This window comes from Pleurodeles waltl, chromosome 8 (assembly GCF_031143425.1).
Source record: "Pleurodeles waltl isolate 20211129_DDA chromosome 8, aPleWal1.hap1.20221129, whole genome shotgun sequence".
In the NCBI taxonomy this organism is placed as follows: Eukaryota; Metazoa; Chordata; class Amphibia; order Caudata; family Salamandridae; genus Pleurodeles; species Pleurodeles waltl.
Window position 1 is genome coordinate 400,883,780 of NC_090447.1, and position 21,698 is coordinate 400,905,477.

The following is a 21,698-nucleotide window of genomic DNA, read 5'->3' on the forward strand; positions in this document are numbered from 1 at the left end:
TACACCCTAATCACTATTATAGTTTCAATAGTTTGAGGATAAAAAACAAAGCAGGAGGTGCTGTCAGAAAGGTGCATGTGAGTTGGGAACAGATTAAATGCAAGTGAGTCAAACAACTCCAATATCGATAACAGACAAATTAATGAAGCCATAATAGTTATGTGGTAAAATGGAATATTACATCAGTGTTTGGACTCCTTCCTTATTTGTTCACAGCAAACAGAATCAGGAGAAGATGTAGGGCCTGATTTAGAGCTCAGAAAATGGGTTGTCTCAACTGCTTCATTACCTGTGAGTGACTATGCTGTATGTGCATTTCTGATAGGCACTGATGCCCGGTAGTCTGTACAGCTAGTACCAGGGTAATACGTTTGTGAACATGGTGTTCTTTGTTTTGCTTTCTTGGTGTGCTCATTAGGTGACACTTCATTTAGCCAAACAAAGTGAATGAACTGCTCTGCATCTCTCTCACAGTGTGATAAGAATGCAACTTTATTATATAAAATGCTACTGTGATATGGTTCAGCAATTCTGGGAATATCATGGAACCTCTATGAGGTGTGACTGAGATGCAGCCCTGCTGATTCCGACCTCCATCCTGACAAGGAGGGTAACTTCTACTGGTTTCCTGACACCTAAGTCCAAGGTATGGGGGTTAGACTATCCCAACTGATCTGACAGATGGTGCTCTCTCTATGTTCTTTTTCGTATAGTATTAGATACATATATGAGTACGCAAACATTAGCAACTGTTATTATGGTTGGATTGTTCGTATTGTTTACCATTCCAACAATGGTGATCACAGTGGTATGTCTCATCTTCCTAATCATCGCAGTACATGCTTTTTATACAAGGGTACGATCATTTCAATAAATGCTATGAAAATGCTTTTCTTACCTTTCTTGTACTTACCTTGGGCATGCAAGCTCGCTGAGATACAACAAGTCTTACTGATGATATGTGTGGACTGAGACTCTACATTGTGAAGTTTGAGTTGGTCTAAAACACTGTCCTTCTACATTTGTGGGAATGGTATAACACCAAGGGCATTTGTAGTATAGCAGATCAGATCTCTGTCACGTTTGTGACAGAGTAAGCCATCCACAAACTCTTAATCAGGCTGGTAGTTACAAACTTTCTACATTTACAAATATCATACCCCCATCAATCCATAAGAACCAGAATGATAGTTAAGATGTATGGTTGTAGATATGGAGAGTCATATCAAAGGCAAGGGCCAACTAATACTGGGAGGTAATGGTAAACAATTCCAGGAAATGCAAGATGAGATCAGTGGAAACCCATTCCCCATAACCAGTAAAACATGGCCTTCAATACAATCACCTTCAAGGAATTATCCAAGGGGGGGGGGGGGGCAATTGATCAAAACCTTGACCATATCAGGTGAGAAATTGTATGGTAATGGACCTGATCACAATACTAGCAAGCTTCAGGTGGATACCATGTAACCGCTTGTGCAATCTCAGAGAATTTGTTTGCTCATATGACTAGGACTATGCACATGGACGGTGGGCCTCAAAAGGAGCAGTGGGACCGCGCTCCAGATTAGAACAACTTTCTCAGCCGTCAGGGGTCAAATGATAAAAATGATGGCAAGTGCTGCTAAGGGAGAGGATTGTTTTCTCGAGAGAGAGAGGATGAAAAGTCCCAACTGGGATATGCTCTCATAAGTGAAAATAGAAATCAGAAATGAAATAGTACTTCGAGCACCAAACCAACCATTATCACAAGTGAGAGTGGGCAAGAGGAGTTTCCAAGGTTGAGGGTAAATAATAGATTGAAGGGAAAAAAAAGTATATTTCCTTGAACCACAGATCAGCCAATGATGGGAAATCGAGAGAAAGGATAAAGACCCACGGAAAATTAGTAGCATAACATAAAGATTGCAGAATGTGGGAGAACAATGTATATAATGGAAACCGTACGCCATACATGAACACATGAGAATGTAAGAACAAGGACTACAGAATTGAAACTCTAAATTATATAAATGGTTGTCTTTGTAATGAAATACAGCTAAACAAAAGAGCAGCCATGGCACTTAGTACAGAGTATGAGACTGGAGTTAACAATATCACATTTCAGGATCTATTTAAGCTCTTCATCTTTCAGTGGGTGTGTAATGATGTGTCATTTTGTGTTTGGTCTTGAAATAACTGGAACAACTTGCCATTTGAGATCAAGTTCACAGTCAGTTTGGTCAATAAATTGCTTAACAAGTGGTGCAGAAGGACCTGGCACCTGAGCCTACTCCTGTGCTGGGAGATGCATTCCTGAAATCTCTGGGTGGTTTGCACAATGTAAAGTAAGTTGCCCAAAGGATTACATAAATCACATTGTTGGTATTGCAGTTTGAAAAATATTTGAGCGCAATATTGGTGTTGCCGTATGAGAATCTTGCTGTGAAGTACTGGCAAACACTGCATTGGCCACATTTGAAGTGTGTTAAAATGGGGGCTATGCCCTGTAGGTCATTGTTAATGCGTGACTGTGTCACATATGGGAGAGCAGCGTGGACCAAATGATTATGAAGATTTTCACCTTTCTTGAATGCAAACATATCTGAATTAGCTCCCCTGGTGTTAGAATTCACAAATTTGTATCCATTATACACAAAATTGGAAAATGGAGAACAAAAAATCTTAATACAGAAATTCCTACTCTGTGTTTTTTAGGGTTAAGATTCAAAAGTGTCTCTCATGGCCATTACCACACTCTCTTCATTGACCGTCATTAGTCTGCAATGGTACCCTCTTCAGTAAGAGTTTTGTAGACAGAACTTCAACTTCTGTAAAGAAATCCAATTTATCTTGCAGTTTCATAAAATTCTGAGGGAATGACAACCAGGAGGGGAGTCTTGCAGTGATCTCAGATGGTAACTAGTGTAGGCTAGAAGCTGTCCCTTTCTGAAGGTTTCCAAACAAAAGTAGTACACAGATGAATATTTTCACTTTTGACTATAAGGTATAGAAAAGGTATCTCTCTCTATCTGTGATGTGTAGTGAACTTGGGACCCTTTCAATGAAAATTGCTCCCATTCATGTTCTCTGAATTTGTAAGTATAAGTTATTATTAAACTAAAAAAAGTTTTTTTTGAATGCTCAACATAAGAGGGTAAAAATGAAGTGCATGGTTATTGTCAGTGGAGTGTTGATACCTTTTGGCATAGAAATGTTCAAATAGATACTGTCATGTTCTTTCGATTTTATAGTTTCGGATATCTTTATTGCCTTTGCCTTCTTCTCTTGCTTGAGTCTATTAAATTCTGCTACAGTTTTTTCAACTTTCTCTAAGGTCACCTTAGCATCAGCTATGCTATCTGATTCTTTGATCTGTCATTCAAAGTCAGAGATTTCCTGATTGCAAAAATCATGAATGAGGCATTTCACTTAGATCTGATGTGTTAAGGATACGTCAGCTTTAGGGATCAGGGGCCAGATGTAGCAAAAATAAAAATTGCGACTCGCATTTTGCGAGTTGATGCGACTCGCAAAATGCGACTGGCAAATTGGAATGCCAGAAAAAAAAGCGATCCGATTTTGCGATTCGCAGCTGGACTCGCAACGCTGTGTGCAAGTCCGCAGTTTGCGAGGTCGCTGTTTGCGAGTGTGCAAAAACGAACTCGCAATTAGCGAGTGGGTGTCGCAAATTGCGAATACCTTCAAAATTGCTTGCAGATGCAGCAGAACACTCCAGAAAGCATACCAGAACACCCTGGAAACACTTCCTGGCACATGATGATGACATCACAGCCAGGAAGTTAACAAATACACCTGGGAGGAGGGCTCAACAGTGAGCAGTGTCTCTGCCACTCACAGTAGGGTGCTGAGGAGTGGTAGGCACAGCACCATGGACGCAGCAGGGACCAGCCAGGCTGGCAGGAGGGGCAGGAGATCATAGATAACAGCCAGGACAGATTCATGTGGCACATGGCGTTAATGTGCCACATGACTGGTTGGCATTTTCCTGCCCATGGACAATTTCAACTTGTATATAGTTTCTTCATGACATTAATAAAACAGTTATTTTGGTTCCACTTAACAAATGGTTAATAGGTGAGTATGGTGGGAGTTGACACGTACCGTCCAGAATATTGTGTTGCAATGTGGTCCCGTCTCAGTCTGCCTTGATTAGCTAGACTCCTATCCCCATGATGGCGATGTGGTTGTTCTTGCTCTTCATCATCAGGATAAGGGTCTGCAGGGGTGAGAGGTAGCCCACGTCGGGTGGCTATGTTGTGGAGGATGGCGCATGCGACCACAATTTTGAAAGCGGTAATGGGGGTGTATTGGAGGGCGCCTCCGCTGCGGTGGAGGCATCGGAATCTTGCCTTCAGGAGTCCGAAGGTGCGCTCTATGATGTTCCTGGTCCTCTTATGCGCACTGTTGTATTGCCTCTCTGAATCATTGCTGGGTGTTAAAAATGGAGTCATGATCCATGGCCTTAGAGCATATGCACTGTCACCTGTTGGGCACAAAAGTACACTGTTAGTAAGTCCAGATAGTCGTGCACAGTGACCTGTGTGTATGTCTGCAAGGTGTATGCAGCTCTACCTAGGAGGTATCCGTCTCCAAACTCCCCACGTTCCAGGCGTTGATGTATCCCACTATGTCTAAAAATGTATGAGTCATGGGTACTGCCTGGAAACTTAGCTACGATGTCCGTGATGACGTAATGGGCATCACAAACAACCTGTATGTTGAGTGAGTGGGTACACTTTCTGTTGCGGAAAATATGTTCCAGATTAGCGGGGGGGCATATTTGAATGTGTGTCCCATCTACACATCCAATGACATGGGGGAAGTGGGCAATGCGGTAAAAGTCCAGCTTTGTGCTGTTAATTTCTGCCTCATTCCTTGGTAAGTATATGAACTGAGACCTGTGCGCTACTAAGGCATCTAGGAATGCCCTGAGGAACCTTGACACTGCACTTTGGGATACCCCACCTGCCACGGCAATGACCCCCTGATAGCTCCTTGAGGCCAAGAGGTGCAGTGCGCATAGTACTTGCACATGCGTTGGGATGGCGCAGCCACGCAGAGTCTTGTGTTCTAGCTGTGGTTTTAGTAAATCTATTAATTCTAGAATGGAAGCGCTGCTAAGGCGGTATTTATCATAGATCTCCTCTTCAGTTTGCTGGAAAAGGGTCTGCCTTGTTCTATATATCTTCTCCTGTCTGTGGCCCCTCCTCCTCCTCTGCTGGGCTGCGTAGACTCTCCTCCTCACTGCTATCAGGTATATGTCCGCTATCTTGAGTGACCCAGATGCCTTCTGGGTCTCCTTTTATACTTTGGTAATGGTTACCACCTGCTCTGAGTTAGTGGTAAATGGGACATGCAAACTGGGCTTTTTGCGACTAGTCGCAATTTGCGAGTTGCAATTGCATAAGGTTTGCGACTCGCAAATTGCGACTTGCAATTTGCGGGTCTCAAAATGGGGTCGCAACGGATGCGACTCGCAAACGGGTCCCATTGCTTTTTGCGAGTCGGAAATGGGCTTTTTGCATCCCATTTCCGATTTTGCACTGTCGCAAATTGCGAATCGGCCCGTTTGCGAGTCGCAAACGTTTGCTACATCTGGCCCCTGGTGAGGGATCCACAGATTTCACTTAAAAAGAGGGTTAGACTGTCCAAATGAGGGTCTTTTGAGAACAACATATCCCTACTTAGCATTAAAAGGCATCCATACCTCTTACTGATTTAGAGTGTGGCAGACAGGTATTCCCTCACAATTATGTGTGAAACCCTCGTTCCACCCACCATATTTACAGTCAAAGGAACCATAAGCTTCCCTTCAACGGTGCCCCCATTAGTTCCGTCAACAGAAAGCTTACTCCTTCGGCCTGATGGCATGCTGAGTAGTAGTCAGAGTAACTGCATCACACTTGTCTAGTTAGGGCTTTCAGTCTGATGTCCTTTTCTGGCCATTCCCGGCCATGATAAACCTTACGGGACAAACAAGAAAAACTATAATAATGCCCCTGAAGTCCCCAAAAAATCCTCCCTGGTTGTAGAGTTCTTTACTTATTTGTTTCCCCAAAACAATCTCCCACTTTGGAACTTTGTTTCTGAAAAACAAAAAGGTTTAGTGGACAGCTGTTAAAACTGATGCTATCCATCAACCAATCTTTTGGCACCCTCAAAGGAATGTGTGTGACAGTGGTTCCTCTAAAGGCAGAGATCACCGCTGGGCTAATGGTGGTCTCTATATGGAAGGCCTCTGCCCTTCAATGTAACAGACCGAATGTTCTCTGTCACCCTGACAAAGTAAATACTGCCAAACTATAAATCAGTCCTCTAGTTTTCAGGCAAACATATTAATATATTTCTATTTAAAAAAAAACTCCAGTGCTAGTGAAAAGCCCATTAAGGTATCACCTGTTCAGTTTCAAAATCCAACTCTCTGCATGTGAAGTGATTTTGCCCCGTCCCAGAGTTCTTATTGTCCAAAATATATTTTAAACTGGCCTATAATCACTAGCTGAGCAGACATGGTTTGTCATGAGCTGCCAAAGAAGTTGTTGGGTATGTGGGAAAGTGAAAGAAAAAGCCTAGATAATGTTTTGTCAACGAGTTCCAGCAAAAACACACAGTAGAGGCACAGAACAAAGCTGTGCTGTACTCTATACAGTGTATGCTCTAACTCAGAACACTTCAAAAGTTAGCACATGTGCTTCTGGAATTCTATCAGGGAACACTGACATAAGAACGGTTACATTGGCCAGAAAGAATATGAGACCACATTCCCTGATTTGATAGTAAAAAACAGTCACTAATTGGGGTGGCACCAGTGCTCACAACTCTGAACACTGGTGACAATGCACCTGTTGCATTGTTTATAGGTTTGTCCTGGCTGGGAATCATAACACAGCAAGCACCACTTTGTCTTTCACAGCTGTGCTGCCTGCAGCACATGTGGTAACTCATCAAATTACTGGGCCTACATACAAGCTGGAGTTAATTCACTCAGTCTTCTATTCACCTATTATTGATAAAGACTCCTGCAGGTAACTACACACAGACTTTGAGAGAAGCAAAACAAGCCATCTTCTTTCACTAACCAATAGGAAAGATACTACCTCCCCGGAAAGCAGTGATTCCTCTTCACCTTTAAACAAGCCTGGTAAATGTCCAGTTCTGCTTTGAGTTTAAGGGGAAATTTAGACTTTGATGGGTAAAGTAGGGCCAGGTAGGATAGCAGAGGACATTATCACCACCACCATCCCATTGGTAACCTGTCCATTAAGTTTAGAGATGACCGCCAGCCCAGTAGTCATCTCTGTAGCTTGAAAAGAACCACCATCATGGTGGTTCTCTTCAAGGTACAAAAAGTTTGGTTGAAGGCCAATGCCATTTTTGATGGCTGTTCACCAAACTTTTAAACTTTTTATATTTATTTTTCAGAAACAAATTCCCTAATGTAAAAATTAGAGGCTGCCTGCAAGTGATAACCACAGACTAATAGCATGTAAATGAAGAATGCATTCAAACCTTTTTATTTCATCTGCTTTCTAGGTTCTGCCCATTGCCCATGTTAGTGAAAACACTAAACTTGTGACATTAATAAACCCTCTGGCGGTTAACCTCAATGTGTACAAGCAGAAGGTGGAGCGTGTCATCAAGGCCTGTGAAAGGTGAGTGATCACTTCTTTCCCTCAAACATTGTGTACACTGGATGAATCTTACATTCTTGTACTGATTGAAATGATTATATGAAATATAAGAAGGAACCTCCTACTTTACCTTAGTTGGTAAAAGGCACCGAAGGAGAGGTATGACATGTTTATTTCTGCATTTAAGGGGTTAATCTGTGCCAACAGAATTTTATAATAGTCTCTTGTTTCAGAGGAAGCGGAAAAGTGGGATGTAGCACACTTCACACGAAATGAGCACCAAGTATGCAGCCTATTAGCTCTTCTTGGAGAGCTGTAGTATCCTCTTCATAAACATTAAAATAAAAAGAGGATAACCAAAGAAATGAAAGGGGAATTATAAAAGGAGAAAATCAAAAATCCAGCACTGACACTGACATGCATTGATTTTCAGGTGGATGTTCACATGTGATAAGATCATTCAAAATATAATAGAGTCTATGTCTGATGTGGACTAAACCAATACCCCAGGCAGTACAATGTCATGGGTGGAAGAAGAGTTTAAGTAGCACTCAGACAGACCAATGGCAGAATAGAACTGACCCAAAGACCCTCTATGTATCTGTGTGGATATATATTTTTATATCTGAATGCATGTATTATTTAATGATTTGTATTACAAGATCCTGGCAGAGGCTAAGAAAAGATTCTAACAAGAACCAATACAGTGCAAATCTTTTACCTTTAGGATTTGCCAGAAGCAGTACCAACACCAAAATCCTTCCCTACAATGGTAATCTGTGACATGTCATGTAACAAAATACCTTTCTGTAGTCTTTAATACATAATAATAACAATATCTCCTTAAGTGCCTATGACTTTAACATATGCTTTTCACAATCAATGTACCATGCGTACTGCCTTTATTGTAACTTTTCAGTGTCTTAGCTTCCCTTGGGTTTAATGTGCTTTATTAATGCTCTTCGTTTCATTTCATTGCATTATAAACAATCAGACTTATAACATTGATCATTGACTTGTCACCATGACCAATTCAGACCTACTGAGTTTGTCATAAACCTTCCTACAAGCCAACAATCAGGTACAAAATGCAGTTGTCAAAGCAGTATAAAATTCCCACTAATAGAGCGTAATAAGGATTACCATAGTGGAAACCCTTTACCCCAGAGGTTTGTGAGGGTGAATCACCAACACCAAAACCCTTGCCTGCTACAGTGATCTGTGAGATTCCATATAAAAAATACCTACCTATGGGCTTTTGAACAGTGTACCAACAATGCACCGTTCAAAGTGTTTTGCCTTTCACAATACGTATATAAGACCTATTTGCTTTGTCATAACTTTTATTCATAAACAGATCACACCTAAGGAGCCTACTATAAAATTCAACAGTGAACTGATAAGATGTTTAGCTTTTTTCAGTGGCATGACACTGTATACAAAACAGGCCTACTGAAGTGCACATAAGTTGGCAACTGTCAAACATACATTTATAAATTGACAAATACCTACAAAATTACAACTGGGGAAAAGTATACACCCTCTCTCAACAGGCCTTATCAAGAATCTTCACAGTCAAGTTTTGCTCCCCGGATTTGTCAGAGTGGGTAACCAACACCAAAACACTTGCCTACTATGGTAATCTGTAAGATTACTTGTACCATATTAACGTTCTACTGCCTGTAACATAATGTGATAACAATCCCTTGTTAGAGCCCTTCTGGCTTTACAGTATGCTTTTCATAATAAATATTCCAGGACTGCTGTTTTTGTAATAACAGAATAAACAAGCCAAACCTATGGCATCTAGCATAACATTTACCTGCACATAAATCAAGCCTACCACCGTTATCATTGGTTTGTCACCACAATCAACTCAGGCTTACTGTACTGAATGTAAGCTTTCCTCCAAGGCAGCCATCAATCAAAAGTTGAAAATGTATACAAAATATAACACTGCAGTTGACAAAGCAAAGTACTATTTCACCAAACAGGCCTTAACAAGGACCCTTACAGAGTAAATCTTCTATATGCGTGGTTTGTCATGGGGGGGGGGGTAACCACCACCAAAACCTTTGCCAACTAAGCTATTCTGTGAGATTCTGTTTAACAAAATACCTATGTGCAGGCTTTATTATAGAATAATAACAATCCACACTTAAATGCCCCTCGATGTTAACATATGGTTTTTACGGTAAATATGTCAGACCAAGTGCTTTTGTCAGGAAGTTTCATAATAAACAAAAGAGGCCTATAGCCATGATCTCTGGCTTGCAGACATAACAAACTCAGCCCTGCTGTATTTAGTATGAGCTTCGCCACAAACCAAAAAGTGCAGTACAAGCAGCCTTTTTAGAGAAAGCCCACAAATCCGGCCTAATCAAATCCTGTACTCAGGAGAACCAATCTGTGACATTCATGTAACAAAAAAACGACCAATAGGCTTTAATTCAGAGTAATAACAATCCACCCTTAAATGCCTATTGAATTTAGTGTATGCTTTCCCCAATCTGTATGCAAGGCCTTTTGTATTTATCATAACTTATCATAATAAGCAATCAGTCCTATAGTCTTTATCGTTGACTTGACACCACAACCAATGTAAGCCTACTGTACTGAGTGCAAGCTTTCCAATAGGCAACAATATTGTATACAATCATAAAAGTACAAATGCATACAAAATTGCAGTGAACAAAGCATAATATTATCTCTTCTAAGAGAGCCTAACAATTATTAGTGTAGTGCATATCTTCTATCCTCATGTCTTGTTGTAGTGCATCACCAACACCAAAACCCTTGCCTACGATGGTAATTATAAAATTCCATTTAACAAATTATCTGCCTACAGGCCTTACAACATGGTAATAACAATCCATCCTTAAAAGACCATTGACTTTAAAACATGCTTTTCACAGTAGGTAGGTCAAGCCTACTCTCTGCGTCCTAAAGGTTCATAACAAACAAATCAGTTATAAAATCGGGCATAACGTTTCCCAATGCACTGATAAAGCATTTACCCTTTACCATTGGCTTTACACTTTACCCACAACCATACTATCGAAGTGCCCACAAACTAGCAACCACCATGCATGCAATTATAAAATTACAAATACGTAGAAAAATACAGCTTGCAAAACAATACACAGCAAGTCACAACAGGGCCTAACGAGAACCATGATAGTGAAGCCCCCTAGCCCTCCAGGGTGGCTAATGCCAAAAACCTTGCCTACTACAGCATTCTATTAGATTACATGTAACAAAATACACGTCTATAACCTGTAACGCAATGGGGCAACAGCCAACTGCTAAAGGTTTACTTGTTTCAACAAATGCTTCTCACAATTATTAAGGGAAGGCAACTGCCTTTGTCATAATAAGCAGACCAGATCTATGGGCCCTGACATAACGTTTCCAGTGCACCAATCAAGCCTATAGTTTATCACCACACCCAACTCAGGCCTACAATTTTTAGCATAAGATTTCTCACAAGGCAACCAACAAACATAGAGGCCCTCATTACAACCCTGGCGGTCGGTGCAGAAATGTCGGTAATACCGCCAACAGGCTGACGGAAAAAAAATGGGATTTTGAGCATGGCGGTTACCGCCATGCAAAACTGCCACTTTTACACACCGACCGACTTCGGTCTCCAGCCCGGCGGCCGCGACTAGACCGCCGGCGGTATCAGGACCCCGCATACCGCCATGGATTTCGTGGGGTTTTGTACCGCCACGAAATCCATAGCGGTGGGCACTATCAGTGCCAGGGAATTCTTTCCCTGGCACTGATTGGGGTCTCCCCTCCTCCCTCCCCTCTCCTGAGTCCTCCCCCAACACCCACGACCCCCCTACTGCCCCCCAAAGGTGGAAGGGCCCCCCACACCCACAGAAACCCCCACAAACCCCCTACACGCACGCTCACACCACTCACCCACATACACACACATGTACATGCACACATGCACACATACATGTAACATTTCCCATACACACATCACACCCCCACATGCATACACGCACTCACACACCCCCTCTACACACTCACACCCCATGCACACACACACAGCACAACACCCCCCACCAACTCCCCCAACGGACGATCATCTTACCTGTTCCGGTGATCCTCCGGGAGGGAACAGGATCCATGGGGGCTGCTCCGCCACCAGCACCCCGTCACCAGAACACCGCCACGCCGAATACTGGGACGTTATTCGGTGGGCAGTGTTCTGATGATGTGGCGGTGACGGTGGAGCAGCCTCCACTTCACCGCCGACCGCCAGTATGGCTGCTGGCAGCTCTCAATCTGAAAAAGGGCGGAGGGCTGCCAGCAGTCATGATATGGTTGGCGGAAGACCGCCACCACTGGCAGTCTGCGGCCCGGAGGAGCCTCAGCAGTCTTGAAAAAAGAACGCTGAGGTTAAAATGAGGGCCATAGTCATAAAATTAGAAAGTTATACAAAATTATAGTTGCTAAGCACAATTCTCTCTCTCCAAAGAGGACTAGACAAGGATCCTCAAAGAGCAAGCCTGCTATATCCATAGTTTGTCACACAAGCTTATCAATACCAAAACTGTTGCCTTCTATGGTAATCTGTGAGATTGCATGTAACAAAATACCAATCTGTATGTTTTAATATAGATTAATAGGAATACATACTTAAAGGCCTATTTACTTTAGCATATGCTTTTCACAATAAATGTGTCAGGCTTAGTGTCTTTATCATAACATTTCATAATGAACAGATCAAACCTATAGCCATGATATTTGGCTTGCTGTATCAACTATAAGCTTTCTTGCAAAGCAAAAAGTGCAATACAAACTGTACTCAAAGGAACCAATCTGTGGGAGGAGCTTAAATCATTCTCTTGGAGTACCCTGCACACTTGTTTTTTATCATAAGGTCATGTCACAGTTGCACTGTCAAGCCAGTCCTAAAACTCTATGTAGATTAGTGTACTCCTCAGCATTGTTTATTGCTCTCAAACACAAAACTGCACTCTGTAGCCTAACGATAATGACGGAAGGGGAGGGTGCTGGGCCTGCAATGCATTCCTCATGACTGCCCACCTCCAACCTGTACTGCTGCCACAAAAACTCAAACTTTAAGTTAACTAGTTACACAAGATCCTTCAACATCATTATATCATGTGTATACCCCTAAATGTTCAAGATCAAGCAGCCATACTGTTGCCAGCTCAAGCAGTGGGATAAATAAGCAAAATATTCACAGCTGAAGGAAAGGAACCTCTTTTTATGTTTTGGAAGCACACAATTACTGCCCAATCGAAGTAAGTACTCCTGGTTAACAACATGTGGGCAAAGTTTAAACCCCTCTCTATAGCACTCCTGAAAACTCTTTTCTTAGGTTGATCACATTACGTCTGGCAACAGCTGCACTGTCAAGTAAGACCTAATAATGTGCTAGCAACCCTCCTTCTTGATATCAGCCATGGCCTAGACGTTGACATGAATTAGAAGGAGTGCCTCAAACAGGCCCTGCTTTGAACAAACGCAGCACATGCTGTTGGTGTTGCCCCATGAGGGCTGCCAGTGAGAATATGCAAGAGTGAGGTAAAGAAATAGGAAATGTAGGGTGCCAGAATCTGGATGTGGAGGTAAGGTAGGTTTCTGCATTAAGCAATGTCAGCTGCTTTTATCTTATCTTATCTTATTTTTAAGAGACTGAGCAGTGCATCATAATTATATAGCAAGACTTTTCTTCAAATGTATTTCTCTCCCAGCAGGCCTGCGGCCACACTCTGGAAGTCCTCTAGTAGCTGAAGCTAGATAAAATAATGCATCCCTATGAGCACAACAATGCCATATTTGCTCTTACTCCCTATAATTTATTTTCTTGGACATAGATTAGGTGAACACACATTGTTTGCGTAGTGAGGAATAGAGCAAAGGGGGTCTCTGTCAAGACTTAGAAATGTAAAGAGTTTCCATGGGGACAACAACAGAGCATAATTATGTATACATGTGTAGTACAGCAACCTGACCTTGCCCAACACAAAAGTCCTTGATAGGTAGGTAAACTGCCCCCATTTGCTTGTTCCACTTTGCCTTCAAAGAGTATTTCAAGACATGCTACTTTATTTTCATTTCATCGAGAAATAGGTTAAAACACACATGATGATGATGATGACGATTTAATGATGTTATCGTGATTCAATTAAAATCACACTGTGCCATTAAGAGCTAATTGTTTGTCTCTATGCTTAAGCACTGGAACTGCTACTCTGAGCGACGGGTAAAAGGTAGCAGTGGCTTCCCTGTGCAGCAGGGATGGAAGAGGGGCGGGGCACAGAGGGAAGGGTACAGGAAGAGTGGTTTTGGCGAGGGGAGCACTGCGTGCTCAACCCTTAACAAAGAAAAAGTGTGCCAGGGACTGGGGACGAGGCTTGGCTGCCGTTGCAGCCAAAGCTTTATACAGTTTTACTGGCTGGAGTTACCGGCTGGTCTGGTAAAATCGAATCCGGGGTTGCTCACCGGCTAAAACAGTGCGGGAACCCAGTAGAGTTGTGATCAGACGAGTGGAATTCCATATGGTTATTCTGCCCCACCTTACTCGTAATCATGATTTAACTGTTTTCCCCAATGAATGTGCAGAATGGAACCAATAAAGCAGTGGTCTTCAACGTTTTTAATGCTATCACCCCCCAAGGTGCATAAAAAAATCATTGGAGCCCCCCCAGAATTTTTCACAGTTAATATATTACATTGGCAATGTTTAAATATGTTTAGACTTATTTAAACACTGCAGTTAAGTTCTCTTACCTCTTTTAAAAAGGCAATCAAATATATGATTGTCAGACATACTATTCTGAATTATCAGAGATTGCTGGGGGAAATGAAGGCTTTGAAAAATATGTGGAGTCCCTTCCCTTTAGACACATGCTCTCAGTCAGATAAATGACAAAGGATATTAGTGCTGGCCTATTACGGAGGGGCTTACTGCAACTCATGTTTTTCCCACCTCAAAACATAGCACTTTTATCAGCATAATACTTTCTTTGGCCAGAGCCAAGGCTCTCCCTGGGATTAGTTAAGGACCCCGCCACGCAGTTAGAAGAACCCTGCAATAGAGAATATGGCTTGCTTCGCCTTAGCTTCAGTTTATCAACATTGTACGGTGGTAACCCTGAAGGCTTTGAATGTGCAGATTGGTAAAGCAGTTGACTTGAAAGCAGCGGTTATTACTTGGCGGTTAGGGCTGGTCAGGGTGTCTACAATCAGCCGTATTGTTGCATTTAGCGTATCTACACTTGACCGAAGATCTTCAGTGCCTCCCTGTTGGACTTTCAGGTGATTGCTGTCAAATCTCCCAGGCAACCTGAATGTTTCACACCGCCTTAATACTGAAGAGCTCTCTGTGCACTGGATCTTTTCTAGCTATGTGATCAGCATATGGATCAATGATATTAGATTGTTTTCACAATGAACGTCACTTAAGTATTAATTTGAACGTAGTACTGCTATTCAGTAAGTCCCATCTTCTTACAACATACAGCAAAATGCGCAGAACCATATATCCATTTAACTTCATGCAATGTCTTTCTTTCAATAGGCGTCTAAATCTTATTACTTGGAGGGCTCTAACCCAAGATGAGCGCGACAAGTAAGTAGCCAGATTTCTAACTTGAAAGTTTTAGTTTAAAAAAAAACACACATTAATTAAAATGGCACAGATTGTTTAAATAATATTTTGTTCTTCCTGTTCAATGAAATGTTCTTGATATTTCTTTACAACAGTTAAAAAATGTGCATTAGTGGTATTTTGTGCGCTTTTGAATAAAACGTGAAAGCTAATAAGTGCAGTATGTGAATACAGCATGAGAAATACCATGCCAGTTACCTTGCATTTCTGGATTTTGGTAAGGGGAATTACACAAAATCCACCCGAACAGGCTACTACGTACGTTATGCGAAAAAAACTGCCTCGAAGACGTAAGTTATACAGGTTATTTAGCAGTTTAAAAACTCCTACCTAAGATACATAATTTTTCAAAAGTAGCTGATTTGCTTGTTAAATGCTATAAATGCCGCGTTCTAACCTAATATGAAGGCTATCATTTTAAATTTATGTATATTTGTTTTAATCTTAGAAAAAGCAAATGCATTTTTCTAAACTTTTAAATACCTATTAATTCTAATTTTAAACAAGCAAGTCCACAATTCTCTTACATGTGTAAAGGTGCCTGTTGTTTTTCAAATGTTAGTGTTATTTGTTATAGCTCTCTGACTTTTATTGTATGTTGAAACCCTAATACTAATTAATTTGTGAAACAAATCCACTGGCACAAATCAGGTTTTAATAGCAAACTACTACTCTGCCAAGCAGGGTTTCTCAAAAGCTGTCAACGTTGTTTAGATTGGGAAATTTCATCCACGGTTTCTAATTGTTAGTGTAAAAATGAACTAAGTGTATTCTGCTGAGCATTACGGAGCTGCTTACTGGCTTTGTCATTATCCAAAACTGTAAAAATATCACGTTACATTTTCAGTTTAATTTTTTAACATAAGTATCAGTAACACAAAAGTGAAGCAAGCAAATGCAGTGGTTTGCAAAGACATCATCAGCATCTTTGGAGAACACATCTAACATTAGAAAGACAGGTATATCAGGTTGATGTTTCCCATTTAAAACTTCTTATTCTTTTTAAAACTGTAACAGTTAGAAATATAGGCTATGAGACAAGTTGTCTTGTTTAGTTTTCCTAGCGTCAATACCTAGATATGTTTTGCACCTACTGCATGTATTGCATTTATTACAGCACATTTATGTGATTCACGATCGAGCTGAGGTCTGGGAAACTCAGCGAGATACCTCAGATTATTTCCTATTTATACTTAATCATAAGACACCTTATTGATCTACCTGATCTGTTGCTTTTTGGAGGTTGTCTCATAATCCTTTCATTAGAGCAAGAGCAATACATAATCAGAATATAGTGAGATGAGACATTCAGCGTCATATATGGTGATTGGATGAACTTGATCATCACTGAGATATCAATGTCATTTATACAGTATTCCTCAAGAAAGTATTCATAAAATTAATTTAAATATGTCACGTTAGATTTTCCTGTCTGTATGTCAATTTCCATATTGCAAGCATATACAGAACTGAATTTCAATTTTGCTGCCTACATATGATACAGTCCCTTGACGTATATCCTCTAGCATTTCCCCAAGACTGGTATTTAGGAAGATATATTAATAATATCCAGAATAGGAGAGAAACTTTGAATATGCGACGTAACATCAGAAGCACTTCTAAGATTCCTAGTTACTATACAGCATGTACAGGTAATGATTCCATGGTAACTCAACAGAAATGGTATCCTTTGTATCAGCTGATGCCAGATATGTGTGTGGAGTAAACCACTTTTGCCAATATGAGGTATACCATTCCCATTGCATAATCTTGGAATCATAACTTATACACCCTAGAATGGAATTTGTGAATACTATTTTATGATGAATATCTGGCCTAATAAATGATGGCTGAAGTTGGATATCTACTGTCAGCAGTTTTTCCTTATTGTTTTGTAACTTTTGTTATATACGTTTGTATTGTGTGAGATGTGTGTTCACATTGCCCCTTGTTGCCCATATTTTCTTTCTCATGTATAATAACTCAACAACAAAAACTCAGCTGTCACCTAATCATAAGAGCAATAGGTTCCAATGAAAAAGGGAGAGCAAATGTCTGTGCCTTTCACATGGTATTTCAAGCCCTACATTTGGTAAGCACTGGTACTCTTGAGTCAAGAGTTTTAGCACTACAATTATAGGTGTACTAATGATCATGTGTTTACGAAGCTGTTGGAAGTACACCCAGGAACTTGAGTTGAACGACTTGTCAACATCTAGATTGTTTCTGCTTCTGACTCATCTCTAGAGTCACTTCACAAAACATCATAAAGACTTCAGACACTACTTACCCCTTGAGCTCATCACTATAAAGCATTACACTGTATGCTTAATCAGGATGTAGAAGTGTTGCTATAATTTTACTCTACATTTTTGAAGACTAGTGGCCCTTAAGAACCACTACATAAATAATCTTTTCAAAGCTTTTTCAGACTTCAATAATTGCTTTCACCTTGCTTAAAAGGAGCATAGTCTTTTAAACTTCTTTTGATTGGCTTCATGAGCCATCCATCTGTTGAGTGGCCAGTACAGCCTATGGGTCTTTTTAAAACCAAAATCAAACCATCTTGCTGCCTTGTCAGATTTCATGGTTGAGATTGCAGCCATCACCTAGAGAGTTCTAAGAAGAGTGTCTACAACAGTTGCCTCCTCACTGAGGCAAATTTAAAGATTCAGAACTCGACCCTGCTCTAAAATGTATCAACCTGATCACCAGAGGTTGGCAACATTTGTGTCCACAATATTCTGCAATAATTCCTAAATTCCTCAATAATGTAAATATGATCTCTGGTCACAGCCATACCCACACCTACCATTAGCATCAGAAAGGCCAACACATGTTTTTTTGCTCCCCAGCTAGACTTGGTCCCTTCCATGAATCTAATCCTGCATATTATTCAATTTCTGAACAAGAAATATAAGTCCTAGTTAAGCATTGGTTGAGAAGAAAGACTCCCTTTGTCACTCTAGAGCAGCCTCTTTGAAGACACCAATTATAAGGTGGGTAAAGGAAACAATACCACCAATTAGATGGTGGTACCCTTACATCTTCCACTGCCAGGTGCACACGAGACTACTGCTAAGTACAAATCTGATGGTGTTTTTTGTCTCCTCGTTTTTTCATGTCCTGGGAGAGAGGTCAGATGGTGGTGAGTTTGAAGTAGAGCCTACCAGCTCAGAACTAGCAATACATCCTCTCTGTTCCCAGGGGCTCAGGATCTCTCCTGTGCCCAGGGGAGGGAAATATGTTCCCTGTTAACACTTCTTCCAATGATTACCTTTCCTAAAATGCACAAATATCACCTCCACTACAGGTCAAAAGATGGGTCCTTCACCAGTGCATCACAATTGCCAAAATGCCCTGTGAGACGTTGGATGCTGGAGGACTTTCACAAATCAGTTGCCTCACAGATATTTCCACGACCAACATTCAACAATTTTTGGCACATTTAACATACACAAATTGGTTTTCTTCTCCATGCCCGATCTTCCCCTCTTCCTAATGTAGGCTTCAGATTAAAAGTTGATGTACTCACAGTCGCTATAACAGTGGTCACTGGGATATCCAATGTGGTGATAAATAATGCCTTCAGAAGCTCCCATTCTTCTAGTGTCAGAATGAAACCTCTGCTACAGTGAAATCCAGTGTTTTGTGGCATCCACTTTCCCAGATATTTTATCCCAGAATAACGTGGCTTCATTTATGTAGCTTCTAACTCTTTGATTGTGTTGTTGTGTTGAGAGGGAGACTCGAGCATCCTAACAGTCTGTAGGAGCATCAGTGAGTGGCTGCAGAAGCAGATGCATATTCATGCATCCTCTTCTGTTTCTTCAATGTATCTCCCATCCTAAGATGCACACATGCTTTCTGCATCAAAATACCCATAATTTGTCTGGGATAACTCTGCTGAAAAATTCTGTAATGTATTCTTGATTATAAGAATCAGTATCACATGAACTCCAACCTTGTATTACCTTTCAACATGCCTTGCTACACATCAATCAATTTTTCTTACTAATAGAGCTGAGGGTATTGATGTGGGCTTTGGAATAGGCCTGGGGATGAGGCACCAAGATTGTATTAAAAAAAAAAGATGGAGGAGAAGGAACAGCCAGCATTGTCTGCAGCAAAATACTATTATTGTTACTGCACAATTGTTTTTATTCTACAAAAAGTCTTAACCATTTATATATATATGTATGTCTTTACGTGAAATTAGTTTAGCATGAGCCTAACCAAGGCTTGTTTGGTGGACAAAAGTGTGGTCCATCTATGCACATGAAAAACTGACCGCATTAATCCATGACACACCATATACATTTGAAAAAATGAAGCCTTTTGAACATTTATGAAAAGAGTGGGGCGGTACAGGGGGTAGGGTGCCCAACATCCAGACCGCCCGTCCTCCAATATTCTAGAATGGAAAGAATGACCTCAACACCAAAGTCTGCCCTATCAAATGAGGGTACACAAATTTCTCCCTTGGTCTGACCAGGTTAATAGAATGACTCTCCGTTCCGTGGTCCCAGATCAGGTGGTTTCATTCCTCAGCCCATATACCAAACTGTTATTTTGATGATTTTTATGTGTGATTTGTATCAGAAGCAACAGCCAACATGTTATTAATGTTATAGGAATTGTTATTCCATTGTTATCAGATATACCAATGATGATGTATGCAATGATTGATTCTTATGGGCATAAATAAAAGTTAAAAAGACAAAAAGGCAATCCAAAAGTGATGGTCGAGGTAGTTGAGTTCTGGAAGTGAAAGTAGACGATAACTGCATCATATTGCTGTTTTCTGATTTATATAGGGATGTTGTCCCAGGTGCTTGGCGCATAGCTACAGAAGGTCTGTTAACTTTATGACAAGTGACTTATTCTGTTTTAGGGCTTTTAAAGCTTCCCACTCTGCTAGAGAGATATTGTATGGTGTGAATGACTACTCATTTTTCATATTCACAATATCTTTCAGTACCATCTTTTCAAATACAATCAATTGTGGAGGGGGTGGAAAAGTGGTTGACGGGGGTGTTAGTCCGGTGGCTGAATCATTTATTTTAGATCCTGTCAACCTTTTTTCCACCCTCCTCCAGTGCCCTAAAACAGAATGAGTCGTTAGTCATAAAACCAAATGATAAAGGGGGGGAGCATAGTTATTTAGGATGTATAAAAGTATGAGGCAGAGTTTAAGAGACAATTAGACACTAGTCAGCACTATGCCATATTGTCCAAGAGCCCCTTAGGGGACATACAGAAGAAAATCCTGGAAGTCACCAAACAAGGTAAAGAGATGAGCATCCTTATCCACAAAGAATTTGAATTTCTCAATAAAAAAGTCCAAAGACACTAGTTTTGTATACTTTACCCAAAATGCATAATACCCAAAACCCTGCACCTAGAAGACTAATTCGGGTGTGATTCACCGCTAGAACTTATTCGGTGTGAGTCTCTGCTAGAACCTCTGGGCCAAAATGTTAACATATTCATTAAGGACTTTCTTTGAAATTGGAAACATACGTACAAGATAGTACATACACAATCAATGTGTCTGTGTTTGATCAGGACACAGAAATGCTTGTCACATTAGATATTGTGCCCCTATATACTACTATACCCAAACTGAGAATATCAAAGTAGTAGAACACATTCTTAAAACACGTCCGGCACATTTCCAGGTATTCACAGAATTCACTGTTGAACCACTCGCTTTTGCCCTGATGACTAATTACTTCAAATATGATAACCGATTTTACTAACAATGTGGAGGGACTTCAGTGGGGCATTTTTTCCCCAAATCTGGCGAAAATGTATGTTGAATCAATAGAACAATTCACACTTACTGACAACAACCCATTCAGGAGATCTATAAGGTGTTGGAAAAGGTACATAGATGACATCCTTGTAATCTGCACTGCCACTGTAGCAAGATTGGCTGAACTTATCACTTATGCACTTCAGGTGCAGACCAATCTACTGTTTACATGTCACTATCATAAACAAGAAATTACTTTTTTTTTATCTCCTCATAAAATATGAGGAAGGGAAACCGTTTATAGCTCTTTTTAGGAAGGCCACTGAGCGTAACATTCTACTGACATACCAAAGTTATCACACATGAGCCCTGAGGTATGGCCTTTCATAGCGGCCGTTCAACAGGATATGATGCAATTGCACCATGACAGCTGATTACTTTAGGGAGGCAAACATACTACAGAACAAATTGTTTGAGAGAGGATACCCCAGCAAGATCATCAGAACTGTACTGAAAAGGGCTTTGCATAATCCTAGAGAGGAGCTACTAAGACCCAGATCTGACAAATCTGAGAAATTGGTTTGTGTCACAACTGTCTGTCTATGCACAAATAAGATAAAGTCCTCAATAATGAAACATTAGCATT

General features: G+C 40.7%; 1 protein-coding gene across 3 annotated transcripts in view; it reads left to right on the forward strand.

Moving 5' to 3' along the window:
* The window catches only part of VWA3B (von Willebrand factor A domain containing 3B), an 829,217-nt gene that overhangs the window by 440,192 nt on the left and 367,327 nt on the right, over positions 1–21,698 (forward strand). For all 3 annotated transcript variants that reach the window (XM_069204269.1, XM_069204271.1, XM_069204270.1), the window contains 2 exons: positions 7,537–7,655; positions 15,205–15,255. In XM_069204269.1, the coding sequence (XP_069060370.1) occupies positions 7,537–7,655; positions 15,205–15,255 (170 nt within the window). The remainder of the gene's footprint in view (positions 1–7,536; positions 7,656–15,204; positions 15,256–21,698) is intronic.